The 17,790-nt window shown below is 48.9% G+C and overlaps 1 protein-coding gene across 1 annotated transcript in view; it reads right to left on the bottom strand.

Moving 5' to 3' along the window:
- Window positions 1–256: 256 nt before the first annotated feature.
- LOC146788760 (vomeronasal type-2 receptor 26-like) overlaps window positions 257–17,790 on the bottom strand; it is a 365,519-nt gene continuing 347,985 nt past the window's right edge. Inside the window, exon 4 of the mRNA XM_085630968.1 lies at window positions 257–1,164. Coding sequence (XP_085487094.1) covers window positions 257–1,164 — 908 coding nt within the window. The remainder of the gene's footprint in view (window positions 1,165–17,790) is intronic.

Here is a 17,790-nt window from a genome sequence, read left to right as displayed (position 1 = left end):
CCAATAGATCCCTGTACCAAGTGACTGGCACTGCATGGTGCCTGCTATGTAGTTCAGGGTTGGGTTGCACATGAGTCCGTCCGCCTTCCTAATCAGACCCATAGAGGTGAAGTTAAGAATAGTAAATCTAAATACACACTTATATATGCCCACCTTGACAATATAGTGCTATCCAATATTCTGCACTTGATATTGTTGCAGAACGATAATTTGTCACTCTTTTTTGTGAGATACAACTATCCCAGTCCTGTAAGTCTCAGGAGGTCCCTTGTCTCCCCATTAGATATTCCTTGGTGTTGAGCTCAGGCCTAAGGAGGATGATGTAGATTTTGGGGATGAAGATACAGCCCAGCAGTCCAGAACTGGAAGTCAGGATGGCGAAGATCTCCACAGCCACCATGTACCTGCCCTTGGTGCTCAGGTATGCTGGTATGAAGGAGACCCAGACGCTGCAGAACACCAGCATGCTGAAGGTGATAAACTGGGCCTCATTAAAAGTAGCCGGTAACTTTCTTGCTATGGAGGCAACAACAAAACTCAGAAGAGCCAAGAATCCCATATAAGCAACCACAGCAAAGAAAGCAGCAACAGAGCCCTCGTTGCACTGTAAGATCATCTTCCCAGTTTCTGATCTGGTGTCAACGTCTGGGAATGGGGCAGAGTGGAGGAGCCACACAGTACAGATCACCACCTCCCCCAGTGAGCAGAAGAGCACCAAAAAGCTGGAAACTCGTGGGTCCACATACTTTCTGAGCTTGCTGCCCGGCTTTGTGGCGTTGAAGGCAATGATCACTGTGATAGTTTTAGCTAAAACTGAAGAAACAGCTATAGTGAAAATGATCCCAAAGGCTGTTTGCCGGAGGAGACAGGAAGTCTTTGAAGGACGTCCAATGAACAGAAGACAGCAGAGGAAGGACAGCAGGAGGGAGAAGAGGAGGATGTAGCTAAGATCCCTGTTATTGGCTTTAACCAGAGGTGTGTTCCTGTATTTAATAAAGACTCCCAGCACTCCAGCAGTGAGGAGGGAGAAGAAACTTGTAATGAAGGTTAAGGCAACTCCCAGTTGATCCCCAAAAGCCAGGAACTCTATCCCCCGTGGAATGCAGGCATCTCTCTTCTGATTGGACCACTGGTCTTCTGGGCATACAAGGCAGTTTGCCATATCTGCAGGAAAAGAAAATTGTTCAGTATTACAGTAGATGCTTTCAAGTAGGGAGAGATGAGTGGAATGTGACACAGTAGAGTCATTCTGTGTACCTGTGTGTGGGTGTACTGTCTGTGGAATACGCAGACTGGGCCTTGCAAGTCATTAGTTAAAAAAGCATATTGACCCAGCATCTCCATTGAGCTGTCCAGAAGGACAGACATAGGAACAGCTGGAAGCTTGCAGGAGTCACCCCACAGCGCTTGAGTATCTTATAAAATCCCTCACAAACCTAGGAGTAGTACCAACATATTTTTGAAGTGATTGACTGTAGGGTGTGGATATACTCATCCTATCCACATACATGTATGTATTAGTCTGCAATGGGTCATGCACATAGGCAAGAGGAAGATGCCCCTTTTCACAGAGGCATGTCCTCAGCCAATAAAAGAATATCTTTAGAGAAGGGGTCATCTAGTAGCACCTGTAATGTCTTGCCCCTACTTGGAAAAAGACTCCTTATTGTATTTACCCTGGTGCTGCTGGGTTGGAAATGCAGCCCCTTATGCTACATTATGTGAATTTCTCAATGTTTGAATCTAATCTCCTGATCTTACATAATCCTCATTCACATCAAGACCCCTCCTCTGCAGTGTGGACACGATCTTGAAATTTCTCCTCTCTCTGTTCTTGCGTCCCAACACCTCTATGCACAGCTCTTTTGTTCTCCAATTAAGGTTTCCTCTGTCAGATTTTGAACTATAAATAGATAAATATCATACTGTAAACAACAAAACAATATTTAGACTGTGAGGAAATGTACACATGCAATCCATAGATTTTTTGCAAGAATGTTTTCTTCTCAAACACAAGTGGACTTTCTAAACCTTAGCAGGATTGTAATTTGACTGACTTGTCTTATTTTCATTTATCTTCTGTTGCTGTCAGACCTCTTGCACTGGTCCTAAATCAGGGGTACGTCTTCGGCGAATGTTACAGAGAGGTGGGAATCTTGCTCAGCTGGGCTGCTTTGACCTCAGATTCGGGAGTCCACTACTCTCATTTAGACCCTGATTGCAGGTGTAGGTCTAAATTCCGATCCTGGAGTGATGAGTTGTGGGATAATTATCACACCCTCAAAGTTTCCTCTGATACATTCTTACATAAACAATCAATAATGCCATTTTGTTCTTTCTATGTGTGCTGCAGGGTGCAAAAGCTAAGGAGAAATAAAAGTATTTCTCCTCGTTGCGCCATTTTAATGCCAGCTGCTGCATGGTGCCGCCTCCATGTAAATCTGGGGCACCATAAGAAAAAGATGGGTGTTGCGGTGAAACACCCACAGCAACACCCATTGCACACCCCTTTCATGCAGATACCTGCATAAAAGGGTACCATATTTACAACGCCAACGCTTAACGCCACTTTATAAATCTGATGCAGGGCAATGCACCACCAGAACATTCGTAAAAGTGACATTCCAGTGGCCAATCCCCTTGTAAATATTCCCCATGGTTGCTTGAAGAAATCTAATTTGAATCAAGTCCTATTATGTACTTTCCATAATAAAGAGTGCTGCTTTTTTAGAGAAAACTAATCTTATTCTAGTTGAATTAGAACAGATTTTTGAATGCCATAGTGCAGAAGATCGTGGATTGACACATGTTGTGTGCTGCCTGTCCCTTTGCCACACAGGTGAGATACTCTGTTCTGACTGGCGCACCTGAGTGTTTTTCTTCAGAAGGGGGTGCTTGAGGCATTATCTGAATTTATTCTTCTAATGGTGATGTGGGTTACTGAAGTAGCATGGAACAAGTCGCATGTGTAAACTAAAGAGGAAGTCTATCTTTAAACCTGACATCAAAGGTTAGACCACAATTCTACATTCAGACCTTAAGTCTAAGTTTACATCTGAATTCTAACTTAAGCCCTTAAGTCTGAGGCACATATTTACAATATTTTGGCATAGGGCGGCGCCACAAGCCTTCCAGCTGTGCTTCTCTACATCGAAAGAAAAGGAAGGGAATGCACTGTATCTACAACATGTAGCTCATTCCTGTCCTTTCTGTTAGCGCTGGCACACACACTGCCGCCGAGCGCCAATGCATGCACCCTTTCACAAAGGTGCAAGGATGCCTGTGTTGTTGGTATGATTATTTTTGAGCAGGAAGGGACATCATAGGGGACATTTTTCTCATTCTATGTATGCGTTGGTATGCAGCACACATGAAAAGAGGGAAAAATGAGGAATTAACACATTTCTCCTCGTTACGTCTGTTTGGGAAGGCATTAGCTTTGACACTGACCCAGATTTACGCTATGTTGTAAATCTGAGGCAGTGTCAAAACCCATGGGTGTTGCGTGGGAACACCCACAACAACACCCATGGAACTTCCCTTTCAGGCAAAGTAAGGCATTGCCTTAATGCATATTGACATGGCCATGAAAAGCCACACAGGGTGGCTTTGCTTGAGCTTGTAGCTATAGGCCGGCACACTGCGCATCAATAGTATCACAAAAGTGACGCTCAGTAAAAGTGCCACAGGGGCATTGTAAATATGCCCCTAAGTTTAGATCTAAAGTCTATCTTTAGACCTGAAGTTTAATGCAGCCGGGCCACATATGCGAAGAGGTCTTTGATTGCCATTCAATTTGTTCCATAAATGACTTTCCAGTTACATAGCTGCACCTTAGAAGCTCTCATCTTTGATCTGTAAATTGAATACCTGGGCTCTGAGTGTGCACAGTTGCGCTGAGCAGCTGAAAGTGAGATCTGTCCCTGAGTGTGCACAGTACCATACTGTGCTGCAGATACTGAGATATGTGCTCTGAGCGTACAATGTACTGTACTGTTCTATGCTTGAGTGTCTGCAGGAGTGTAGAGTACTGCAGAAACTGAGATCTGTGGCCTGAGTGAGTAAGATATTTAACCGTACTGAAGAAATCGAGGTATGAGCCCTGTGCAAGGTACTGTACCGCACTGCAGAAAATTAGGTTTGTGCCCTGAGTGTGTGTGGTAAAAAAGTGGTATCATCCTGAATATCCTGGGGCAAAGAATTTGTGTAGGTCGTACTCTCCCTACTTCTGCCTTCTTCAAGCATGATGCTCCCATTTAAATAAAGAGAAGGGCACTCAAGGGGTCTAATTCATAAACTGCACATTGTAGTACATAACATAGTACTACTGTAGTACTCCTTCTTTCCTGTTTATTGCAGGTCAAAAACCTATGGTTCAAAATCTCCACCACTGAGGTGCCAATTACGATCCGGTAAAAAAATTCCCCGTACGACTCGTATCCGGTCTTTTTACCGTACGAATCATCCAAGTGCCATACAAACTGCCAATTACGATTCGCATGGTAAAAAGTCCATACGAACCGCATTGGGAATTATTCCCCACACGTCCTCGGGTCGGAAAATGTGTCCGACACGTCCTCAGACGATTTACCGTACAAATGTGAAAAGTGAAGTCCCACCGAGGAATCACGATCCATCCCGTGCGTCCGATGTTACAACCGTATGGAAAAAACACCGTCCGCACCGAACTCCCATAGCAACCATGGAGACATGTGCCCGCATACGCGCCCAACACTCCCCCCAGCCCCCGTACGTCCGAGACGTACCCCCCGTGTATGTACACCCCCACCCGTGTATGTACACCCCTGTACGTTCGAGTCGTACCCCCACCCGTGTACGTGTCGTACCACCGTGTATGTACACCCCTGTACGTTCGAGTCGTACCCCCACCCCTGTACGTGTCGTACCACCGTGCATGTACACCCCTGTACGTTCGAGTCGTACCCCCACCCCTGTACGTGTCGTAACACCGTGTATGTACACCCCTGTACGTTCGAGTCATACCCCCACCCCTGTACGTGTCGTACCACCGTGCATGTACACCCCTGTACGTTCGAGTCGTACCCCCACCCGTGTACGTGTCGTACCACCATGTATGTACACCCCTGTACGTTCGAGTCGTACCCCCACCCCTGTACGTGTTGTACCACCATGTATGTACACCCCTGTACGTTTGAGTCGTACCCCCACCCCTGTACGTGTCCTACCCCCGTGTATGTACACCCCTGTACGTTCGAGTCGTACCCCCACCCGTGTACGTGTCGTACCACCGTGTATGTACACCCCTGTACGTTCGAGTCGTACCCCCACCCGTGTACGTGTCGTACCACCGTGTATGTACACCCCTGTACGTTCGAGTCGTACCCCCACCCCTGTACGTGTCGTACCACCGTGTATGTACACCCCTGTACGTTCGAGTCGTACCCCCACCCCTGTACGTGTCGTACCACCGTGTATGTACACCCCTGTACGTTCGAGTCGTACCCCCACCCGTGTACGTGTCGTACCACCGTGTATGTACACCCCTGTACGTTTGAGTCGTACCTCCACCCCTGTACGTGTCGTACCACCGTGCATGTACACCCCTGTACGTTCGAGTCATACCCCCACCCGTGTATGTGTCGTACCACCGTGTATGTACACCCCTGTATGTTCGAGTCGTACCCCCACCCCTGTACGTGTCGTACCACCGTGTATGTACACCCCTGTACGTTCGAGTCCTACCCCCACCCCTGTATGTGTCCTACCCCCGTGTATGTACACCCCTGTACGTTCGAGTCGTACCCCCACCCGTGTACGTGTCGTACCACCGTGTATGTACACCCCTGTACGTTCGAGTCGTACCCCCACCCGTGTACGTGTCGTACCACCATGTATGTACACCCCTGTACGTTCGAGTCGTACCCCCCCGTGTATGTACACCCGTGTACGTCAGAGTCACACCCCCACCACAACCTCCTAAGTACGGAGCGCACCCCAGGCCCCAACATCACAACGGCATGTACGAGTCGTACCAAGCCACACACAAGGACAGCACTGTACAACCAAATGGCCCATGTACACACCGTACACACGCTAAAAATGCACGTACACAACCAGGACAAACCAAAACAACACAAGAATACACCATTCGAATGGCACAAAGCCACTAAACATGTCCGACAACCACTAAAACAACACATTCACTGACCTGCAACTGCCAAAAACAAACAGAGGCCCAAAACACCACCACTCCTTATAACACACCCACCCAAACTTCAAACACAGCCACACCCACCAATGGACCAATAAAAAGGGCCCAGACACACAAACCATGAGCCTTTGCAACAGACTCACTGCTGCCAGACCCCACAGACAACCTACAGCACCATACTACAAGCTTCACCACACCTTACACTTGCACACCTTCACACAACCACCTTCACAAACACCCCCTCATCACATTCACACACACACCTGCACAACCACAACCACACACCCACAACCATCCACACACACCCCCCCATCCACACCCACACCCCTCACCATGCCCACCAACAAGAATCCAAAGTTCAGTAACCGAGAGTTGGAGGTCCTTGTCGATGAAATCCTCAGAGTAGAGCCACACCTCTTTGGAACATTGGTCAGACAGACCAGCATGGCAGAAAAAACATCCATGTGGCAGACCATCGTCGATGCTGTGAATGCTGTTGCGGACACCAGAAGGAACAAGTAGGAATGCCAAGCCAGGTGGTACGATCTGCGGAGGAGGGTCCGAGCCAAGATGCTGGATGAACACAACCAGGCCAACGTCACTGGAGGAGGGCCGTCCCGCAGACCCGTACACTACCAGCCCTGGGAAGTGAGGGTGATGGCCATACTGCCGGTGGAGGCAGTCGAAGGATTAGGAGGACTCCGAGACCCGGGTGAGTACACAAACAACGCACCTCACATGGGGGGAACGTCATCCACAACCAAACCCACAAACAGGCACGCAACCACCCCAAGCTATCGCATGACTCAACCACACTCCATGAACACGCACATGCCACTGGCGCCACCATGCCGCATGCACCCAGCTGCACAATGTCAAGTCACAGTCCACTGAAGACACCAACACATGACACGATAAGCCGGATGACGGGAGGGTGGGCCCCAAAAATCACATAGTGCAACTCAGAAGCAGACAACAATGCCCTCTGCCCATATGGCCTAGGTCACAGCCAGACTAACACTGTGTCCCCACACAGGAAAGACTCGCCAGCAAATGGCGGACGCCTTGCATTAACAAATGGGGGTGAAGGCACTTGTTGCATATGACAGCAGCTAATGAACAGCCAACACTGTGAAAGAGTGGCAGCACACACCACCAAAGCAGCAGCGCAGACACACACACTACACCCAATGGGTGCCTGGAGATCAGAAACCAACTCACAGGAACAAGCCAAGGGCCATTCAAAGATCTGCTAACAGTGTGTGCCCAGGAAGCTGGCCTTAGGTGACAGAGGGTGACACACAGAGGGAGGGACAGGGGGACACAGAGGGAGGGAGACACAGGGAGACGGACAGAGGGAGAAGGCTGACACACAGAGGGAGGGAGAGGGGGACAGAGAGTGAGGGAGAGGGGGACAGAGAGGGAGGGAGACACAGGGAGAGCAAATCAGCCTTGTGGTGTGTGGGAATGTCTGCTCGTCAGCAGGTGGACTGCGTGCATGTAGCCAAGGGTGGCCAGTGCCAGAACCCCTCCTCTTCTCCATGGCAAAACACAGGGCCATGTCACAACCTGTGCACGAGCACAACGACAGCTACCTGCATTATATAAGTGTGTGGATCCAATCCATGTGCACATGTACAGTGCTACACGGAAGGCCCCAATGCATGGCTCGCCACACCTGCCCACTCCACTGCTGACTGCAGTCACACTAGACGCAGCAAGTAAGACTGTGCCACACATAGGTAAAGTCGCCAAAGCTGTGCCCAAGGGACATACCCATGCACAAGTGCACCGTGAGTGGAATGCAAGACATATCCAAATTCCCAGAGCAAATGTGCCAACTTTGAAACTAATGAAACATGGATGTTGCATGGAACTAAATTAACATTGTCTCTCTCACACACAGGTCAACATGGTGGATCACCCCCCAACACTGGGGGGGAAGACTCACAGGACCCGGCTCGGCGGGATGAAGAAGCCACCGGCAGCGACGAATCTCACCACTCTGTGGACCAACCCGACCCCGACCAACCTGGCCCCTCTGGTGTCCAACGACCTGCAGCACCTGCGTCAGGTACAACGGGGCCAACCACCACCCCCACTCCTGCCACATCCCAGGAGACACCCAGGATCCCTGCCCCACCACCACAAAGCAGCCAGGCTGGCCAGGAGGGACACGGTGTCCCGGGCACCCAGGAGGAGGCAGGCGATAACGCCAATGCCACCCCTCAGGGGTCCCGGAGACCCGATGTGCCCACAAGGGCAGGCCAGGTGCAAGTGGGCAGGGGTGGTGGGAGTGGAGGACGGCGGAGGCACCAGCCTGACCAGTTGGCTGGGGAACCGGTATATTCCCATGTCCGAAACATCCTGGACACATACCGGCAGGACACCACGGGCATGGCCCAGGTTGTGTCCACCCTCAATGAGATGAAGGGGATCCTCGATGAGATCAAGACCCAGCAGGCCCAGCAACATGCGGAGCAACATGCCTGTCTACTGCAACACCAACGGAGGATGGAGGACAGACAGGCTGAGCTCGTGACGGTGTTCACGGGAATTCACACTACACTCCGTCGCATGGCCGACAACATGGGCAACCCTCCCTGTGCCAGAAGGCATAGAACATCACCACCCACAGGGAGGGATCAGGAGGAGGAGGACACAGAGTATTAGGCAAGACAGACATGGAGCACCATACACACCCGTGATGGGCCCAACCAGCTGAGGGGGTGGCCGCACAACCGTGCTGACAGACACATTGAGTACAGCAACAGTAATGCGCAGAGGTCAGGGATCCAGTCCAGTGTCCTGGGGGGCACCCAGGTATGTGTAGACAGGTGGCAGAACCATGTCCTGCAAGCTTGAGTCCGGTGGATGCAGAGAATGGGGGCCTGGCCAACGTTGGATGCATGGGGATGGCACATGTCACAATACCCACACAGTCATGGACATCATGCACAATACACAGTCTCATCCCACACACACAGCTTGCATCTTGCTACTCAACACATAGACACATAGCCACTATCAGGGAAAACCATGCCAGACATGCTGGATGCCCCGTGGCAACACACCAGCATTGACTGAGAAGAGGCACCTTGGAGGCATAGGGACACCTTTATTAGTCATGTCTTCGGGATTGCAGAGGCAACTTGAAGTACACATGAACACTTCATGTGGAGTAACATGTGGGTCCAACACTGGCACCCCCCTTCTGCAGCACAAATGCGTGATAGCCATGGAACTGGCACACAATTGTCGGCTAACAGCTGAACACCCACAGCTGCTCACGGAGAGACTGCCATACACCATTGATCCGCTGATGTAGAAGTCCCACACCATGTCAAGCCAATGCAAACCGTATGTGTCTGAGGGCAGTGTTACACACATTGATGCCATCATCACAATCCACTATCCCATCACTGATGACTGTCAACAAGTCAGACCATCTATTCAGGTGTACACAGCTGCATGTCGTGTCCCATGGTGATGCTACATGGCTGCAGAGGAACCAAACATCGACAGGGGCAGTGTGCATACATCGTGAACAACTGCCACACCCAATACACCCCTGATGCATCCCTTACCCTAAGGAGACTTCCAAACTTGTCTGTGCGTGTAACGCTGAGTCAGCACACAATGACGTGTCCATGAGGAATAGCAGTGCCACAACAATGCAAGCAGCAGACGGCATGCGCAAGTACCTGGGGAAGAGAGACACACAAGAAGTCAGCCACAAAAAGCACAGACACTTGCATGTGCATGTACTCGACACATGTATGGATGACAACATGCTAGGTCACAATTATGACTGGGGAAATACAACCATCACTGCCACCATCACTCCAGTGACACACCCACACACACCTCCGACTCATATGCCATACATGCAGGTGGAGACACACATCACGACACATGCCACACGTGGAGCAATGTGTGCACACTCAGACACTGGTACTCATCACAAAGCAGAGAAGTCGCGTATGAGCCGAGTCCGGATGTCCTCTTGCGGCTCCACATCCTCCACATCACTGGCCCCATTGCCAAGCCCTTCATCCTCCACGGGTGGATGGTCCTGGTCATCTTCATCCAGGATGAGTGGCACAGCTTTCTCAACTGCCATGTTGTGCAGCATGCAGCAGACCATGAAGATTTTGCAGACCTTCGCAGGGGCATATGGGAGCGCGCCGCCGGTCTTGTGTAGGCACCTGAATCGGCTCTTCAGCAGGCCAAACGTCCTCTCTATCACTCGCCTTGTCCGACCATGGGCGGTGTTGTAGCGGAGCTGGGCCGGCGTGATGGGGTTGCGGAGAGGTGTGATCAGCCATGGCATGTTGGGATAGCTAGCGTCCCCTACATGGGAAGCACATGGACATCGTTAGAACTGGAGTAGCGGTCGTGCCGGTAGGCTACGCAAAATACAGGACAGACAGAGTGTACCCACCAACAACACATGCTCGTTCGTTGCGCAGCTGCGTCATCATTTCAGGCACCCTGCTACGCCTCATGATGTAGGCATCGTGTGCTGATCCTGGAAAACGAGCACAGACATGTGAAATCACCATGTTGGACAGACACACCACAAGGGCATTGATGGAGTGGTAGTGCTTCCGATTGCGGTACGCCACCTCCTGTGCGTGTGGTGGTACCTAAGCAACATGTGTCCCATCTATGGACCCAATGACATGGGGCATCCCTCCCAGGGCATAGAATCCACGCTTGACCCCAGCCAACATTTCAGGGGTTGGGAACTTGATGAAGTCATCCAGGTGAATCAACATGGCCTCTAAGAAATCATGCAGCACACGGCAGAACATGCTCTGGGACATGCCACCAACATGTGCTATGGTATTTTGAAAGGTACCCGTGGCTAGAAAATGTAGGGCTGCCATTACCTTCAGCTTGGGTGTAAGTGCCGTAGGATACCTGTGCAGCGGTTGCAAGTGTGGTGCCAGTCTCACCGTCAACTCCAGAATCAACCGTCGGGGGAAGCGGTAGCACCGGATACGATCATTCTCCCGCATGGCAGCCAAGTCCGGAATTGCTCGGGAAAGAGGCGGCGCTCTGCAGTAATTTGGAAGTGACAAGGATGAGTGAGTGCACCACAACAACAAATAATTTGTACTGAGCACATGTTAATCTGTCTATACACATGTGCTACATACGGAGTCGGGTATGTGCCACATGCCCTGGACACGTATGGCTGCCAGGTGACACTCCTACCAAGAAGAGATAAGCAGCGCACTCCTGATTCTCTAATTTAACCAAAGGTATATTCTGGATGATATAGGTGCTGCAGCGCAATGCCCGCTGTCAATCGGGCATAAAAAAGCAAGATCAGAAAATACAATCAACTAATGATTGACGCTGCGCACTGTGCTACGTGTAACAATGTTACAAACAATTAATCACATTAACAAAATTTCAAAAATACCAAGCACTGATATTCATTTGAACATATATTTTCAGCATATATGTAACAACAGTTTCAAATCATAGCTTCATGAGTGTATCAACACATTTACAAGAGAAACAATTGACATCTAACATAGGCAGTGCAATATATAGATATACCACATAATATTTCAAGAAATCACAAACAGATGCTTTAGATGAGCCCAATGCATTTCGGGACTTTGCTGTCCCTTCGTCAGGGGCGTTCTGTAAAGAAAATGCATATATTATATAGTCGAACAAACAAGTCGTTATTATATTTACTCAAAAAGAACACATGGTGGCAACTCGTATAGTTAACATGGTACATGCGACTAGACCATAAATCACACATGCAGTAAATAATTCTCCGTTTGGTTAAAAGTAAAGATTATATAAAGGAGGAATGAAGTCACCCAATAGTGTAAAGACCAAAACACTGAATGTGACTCTGAAGCGAGGTATAAATGAAAAAGAAATCCGTACCAAGTAAAAGAAAGAAAACACCATGCATGAGATAAATCTGAAGGAGATGGGGTTGTGCGGTCTCACCTCAAATATTATGTGTGTACTTCCATGATAGGAGCGAATGATAAAGACAAGCTAACTGTTGCTAAAAACCAAAGAGAAACAACTCAATGAGAGCAGGTGCTTGTATTAAAATAACACGTTTAAACCGTGTTGAAGAAAGCACAACTTACCAACTACACAAGCAGGCGCGATCAGCGGAAAGATAACTAGAACAAATGGAAGGGCACAACGTGATCAGAAAAGATAACAAATATGCCGTGCCGCTAATTAACTCACAGCGAAGCAAAAAATAATACTCACTATGCAAGTATTGAGACACCCGGATACTTGTTAACAACGCGTGGTTCAAACCTCAATTGGACTGTGTATTCAATCAGTCACTCGAAGAAGGTATGTGACATCGAGTGAAAATATTGCGTCTCCGGAAACAAGCACTACAAAATAATAGTCGTGTGTGATTACGAACTTATCCTAACAATGACGCTTAATAACTCAAGAGACTATACTAAAAACGCAGCTGAATTCGGTGGAAACTACTTACATGGGAAACACAACGAAAGAAGCAGGTCCGGTTCTCACGGATAGCGTCCTGTTATCGCAACATCATTTTGACTAATGAAAAGCGCGCTCAATTTAAACCAGCCGAGATGACAACTTGGAAATGAAACTGATGGCAATTGAAAGAGGACTTACATATAGCGCCATGATTAAAAGGGTAAAGCGACCAATCTAAAACAGCGACAGGGCTAAGAATAAAGATCAAGAAATATTAACCAAAACGATGTTTGTAACCACTTGCGCAAAGCAGACCAGAAAAAATACTCAATAATCAAGAAAACCAAAGACGCCAGCACGTATTCAATTTATACAATGTATCAGCTGAGCGGTAAAACTGCTCTCCAGAACTGTGTTCACGAGGCTAATGCTAGTTGAATGAAAAGTATTAAAAAACGGTGAATGGGTGATTACTAACATCTGGGGTGCTAATCTGTGTGGTAGATAAATGAATGAAGTTATATCCGGAAAAAAATACAAGGTGAAACAATGGGAGATGAGATGAACCAGACAAACAAATAAATGTAGAATTATAGAAATAATGGAAAAATAATGAAAGAATTATAATAAAATTGTCAGGATTGTCAGGTTGTCAGCAGCACACGGTATTACAGATAACGCCACTAACCTTATTTCCAGAGCTCCAGCAGGGACGATGAATCGTTCCCTGACTCCCTTGAACAGCGCCCCCAACAGAGGAATAGAAAACCCTCCTGCGAGAGACGCTATCTGGGGGATGCAGGGAAGGGGAAACTTAAGGAAGGGGTGCAATCCTATGCTTGTTTCTGGCTGAGCCGAAATGGCGACGGTCCTTGACACCGCAAGGATTCCTGAATAGCCTTTGTTCGTCGAGCGGGGACAGTGATGTCGTCTCACTCAGTCCCGGGTCAAGACAAACTGCACAGGAAGGGAAAACAGAACAAATGAAATCGTGGAGATAAAGAACCCACACAAGGGTATGTAGAACGGATTACAATGGCAGCCGGATAGAAACCACTTCATGCCAAACTCCTCATAAAACAAACTTCGGTCCAAAGTCTTGCTGCTAGTATGCGCGTGAATACTAAATAATTCTATCTGGCCCTTTCTAACTCTAGGAAATGAAATAACAGTCTCGAAATATGCACTCTATCACAGCGCACACGGGGAAATACGAACAGGACTTCTCGTTCCTCCTGCACTCAATGTTTGTACACGGAAGGCACGTAAAGCCACAGAACGCTGCAAACACGGGGAAGGAACTCGGAGAAGCAGGGGAAAATGTTACGGAGCAATTCTCCGCGGTACCTGACTCCGGTTTTCGAAGGGTCGCTCACTCTTCCTGTGAGGAGACGGGACTCGGATACTTCTTCCTCGAGGTTCTCTAAGGAGACGGGACACGGCCCGACACTGGACTATATGCGGCAATGCTTCTAGCTGAATTCCGACGGGGAGCACCATCCGCCATTACAATCCTGATATGCTTCTTGTTGTCAAGCACCTTACCCTCCTGGCGGCGGAGCTTATGTATTGCAGGCGTGGAGATGCGCCCCATGGCCTGCTGGGAATCGTAGTCTTTGGGGCACAAACTATGAAAGTGGCGAAAACCTGGCATGGGTGTGTAACGAAGCCTTGTGTTATGGGTGATCGCTACAGTACCCCTTCTCAAGGACCGACGACTCGGCGGTCGGCCCGGTTTGCCCGGATAAGCCTCATGAAAGCGCTTAAGCAATTCGGGGCAATGCAAATTATCTTCCGGTTCCCAAGTCCTATCCTCCACCCCATAGCCTTTCCAGTTCACCAGGTAGTGTATTCGCCCACGTACCAAACGGGAATCTAGGACCTCCTCGACCTCGTATTCCTCCTGCCCATCGATTTCGACGGGTACTGGCTTCCGGGGTAACCTCATACCGGGTAAGCAGGGTTGAAGAAGGGACACATGGAAAACCGGATGGATTTTCCATGAGTGAGGTAGAGACAATCGCATGGCTACAGGGTTGATACATTCCTCAATACCATACGGCCCTATGTATTTGGGTTTGAGTTTATTTATACCCCTTAAGTGTAAGTTCTTTGTTGAAAGCCAAACCTTGTCCCCCACTTGGTACTCGGGTTCCTTGGACCTTTTCTTATCGGCTTGGGTTTTTTGGGCCTCCTGAGCACTGGCTAGGTTCTGTTTGGCTTCTAGCAAGATCGCTCGGAGATGTGCATGGTGTTCGTGTATGCTGGGTACCGGGGACTGAGCTGGCCATTCAAAAGGGAGCATATTGGGGTGATGACCATAAACACAAAAAAAAGGAGAACAACCCAATGTGGAATGTGTTGCGTTATTGTAGGCGAACTCTGCCAACCATAACAACGTGGGCCAATGTAAGGTGTTTTGCATGGTAAAACAGCGGAGATATTGCTCTAATGTCTGGTTTAGGCGTTCTGTTTTGCCATCAGTTTGGGGATGGTAACTAGAGGACAGTCGTGCTTCCATATTCAATATCTTGCAGAGGGATTTCCAAGAGCGAGAGGTAAACTGTGTTCCCCTATCAGTTATAAGCACATTTGGAAGTCCGTGTGCTCTGACCACCTGTTGGAGAAATATCAACGCCAGTTCAGATGACGTGGGTAACCCCTTGAGGGCGATGAAATGACCCATCTTGGTAAGATGATCGACTACCACCAGGATTACTGTTTTCCCTTCACTGGGGGGCATTTCAACAATGAAGTCCATGGAGAGGGTGTGCCAGGGAGACGGGGGAATCAACAATGGACGGAGTAATCCCGTTGGTTTGTTGTGGGTAGCTTTTCCCTGTACACACACCACACAATTTTTGACATAGTCTTTGACATCCTGGCGTAACCCCTTCCACCAAAAGGAGCGTTCCACACAGGCAATGGTTTTGTAGATCCCTTGATGCCCTCCCAGTACTGAATCATGCGCCCATTCCAATACTTGCCGTTGTTGTGTCTTGTGAGGGATGTATAAAGCATGGTAGTGATAGACCAATTCATCCCTTTCCGATCTGTGTTCCGGTTCCTCCTGGATCCAAGCAGGGATGTCTACATCCGTCAAGGAGATTTTCACGTCCTCAAGGAAATCCGGGGAAGTTAGCAGTGCCAGGGATCGTTGAGGATTTTCGACTTCGGTGAGTATGAGCGGTTGTAGCATCGGGTCGTGAGCCATTGTGTCTTCTGATTCCCCGATACGGGAGAGCGCATCCGCCTTTCCGTTCTGAGGTCCCGGTCGGTATTTGATCACAAAATCATAGTCCGAAAAGAACAGGGTCCACCTCAGTTGACGAGGGGTCAAGGCCTTTGCTGTTTTTAAAAACAATAAATTCCTGTGATCAGTGTAAATCTCAATGGTGTGAAGGGCACCCAGTAGATAATGTCTCCATTCTTCACATGCTCTTTTGATCGCTAGCAGTTCTTTGTCGGAGATGGTGTAATTGATCTCACTGGGAGAGAGCTTTTTGGAGTAGAATGCCACTGGGTGAAGTTGGCCGCTCTCGGGGTGTCGCTGGGAGAGTACACCTCCTAAGGCATATTGGGACGCGTCTGTTTCCAGAATAAAAGGAAGTTGTGGATCCGGATGGCGCAAGACGGGGGCCTGCGTGAATTTGCTCTTCAGTATTTGAAATGAGTGTGCTGCCTCTTTCCCCCAAACAAACGGAACCTTCTTTCTTAGGAGGCTGGAGATGGGTTGAATCACTGCAGAGAAATCCTTTATGAATCGCCGATAAAAATTAGCGAAACCGAGAAAACTCTGCACTGCTTTTACGTTCTGAGGGGTTTGCCATTGGGTGATCGCTTCCACCTTTCTCGGATCCATGCGAAACCCCTGAGGGGAAATGATATAACCTAAAAATGCCACTTCCGTAACGTGAAAGAGACATTTCTCCAGTTTGGCATACAAGGAATGTTGCTGAAGTCTCTCCAACACCTTTTTCACTTGAGTGATGTGTTCCGTGAGGGTAGAGGAGTAGATTAAAATGTCATCGATGTAGACAACGCAAAACGTGTCTAAATACCCTCGCAACACCTCGTCCATAAAAAACTGAAAAGCCGCGGGGGCGTTGCAGAGCCCAAAGGGCATCACCTGATACTCATAGAGCCCAAACTTGGTTCTGAAGGCCGTCTTCCACTCATCCCCCTTCTGAATCCTCACGAGGTGATAGGCTCCTCTGAGGTCGAGCTTCGTGAAATATCGTGCCCCCTTTAATTGATCCAGAAGCACCGGGATTAAGGGCAGGGGGTAGCGATTCTTAATAGTCACCCTGTTGAGTGCACGGTAGTCAATGCACGTTCGCAACTCCTCGCAATCCTTCTTCGGTATAAAAAAAAGTGGAGAGGATGCGGGAGACGAGGAATGCCTGATGAACCCAGAGGCCAGATTATCTTCTAGATAGGTCTTCAAATACTGCGTTTCGGGTTCCGTTAAAGCGTACACTCGGCTGCAAGGAATGGCCGCTCCTGGTATCAGATCGATACGACAATCATAGGGTCGATGGGGTGGCAACCGTGTTGCTTGTTGTTTGTTGAACAGAGCATGGTACACCCGATACTCGTCTGGGAGAATCGTAGAACAACAGTATTTCTCTGGAGTGCAGGCGGTGGCAAGGTATGTCGCTGGTGTACTCTCGTAGTCTGTAGGACAAACGTCAACTGGTTTGCAATTTTCTTGGCAGTACATTGATGACATGGCGATCGTTCGAGCGGTCCAACTGATTACAGGATCATGCAAGGTCAGCCAAGGCATTCCTAAAATCAACCCGAACTGTGGTGCGTCTATCAAATCAAAGTGAATGTCTTCATAGTGGTCCGCACCTATGGCCATGCGAAGGATCGGGGTACGGAATCGTACCATACCTGAAGAAAGCGGCGTTCCGTCCACAGATTTTACCAGTTCTGGGAAGTCCTTCTTTACACATGGGATTCCTATTCTGAGTGCGTATTCCTGGTCGATGTAATTACCTGTGGCTCCTGAGTCCAGCAAAGCGTCCACTTGAACTTCGTCTGAGGCGGAAATCCATAAAGCCACGGCTATATGGAGGTGTGCCACGGCGGATTGTTGTGTGTTAGCTAACACCGACGAGATCATGTTAGGT

This window comes from Triturus cristatus, chromosome 10, assembly GCF_964204655.1.
Source record: "Triturus cristatus chromosome 10, aTriCri1.1, whole genome shotgun sequence".
NCBI classification, from domain to species: Eukaryota; Metazoa; Chordata; class Amphibia; order Caudata; family Salamandridae; genus Triturus; species Triturus cristatus.
Note: the sequence above shows the minus strand (reverse complement) of the source record. Positions and strands in the feature narration are given on the sequence as shown.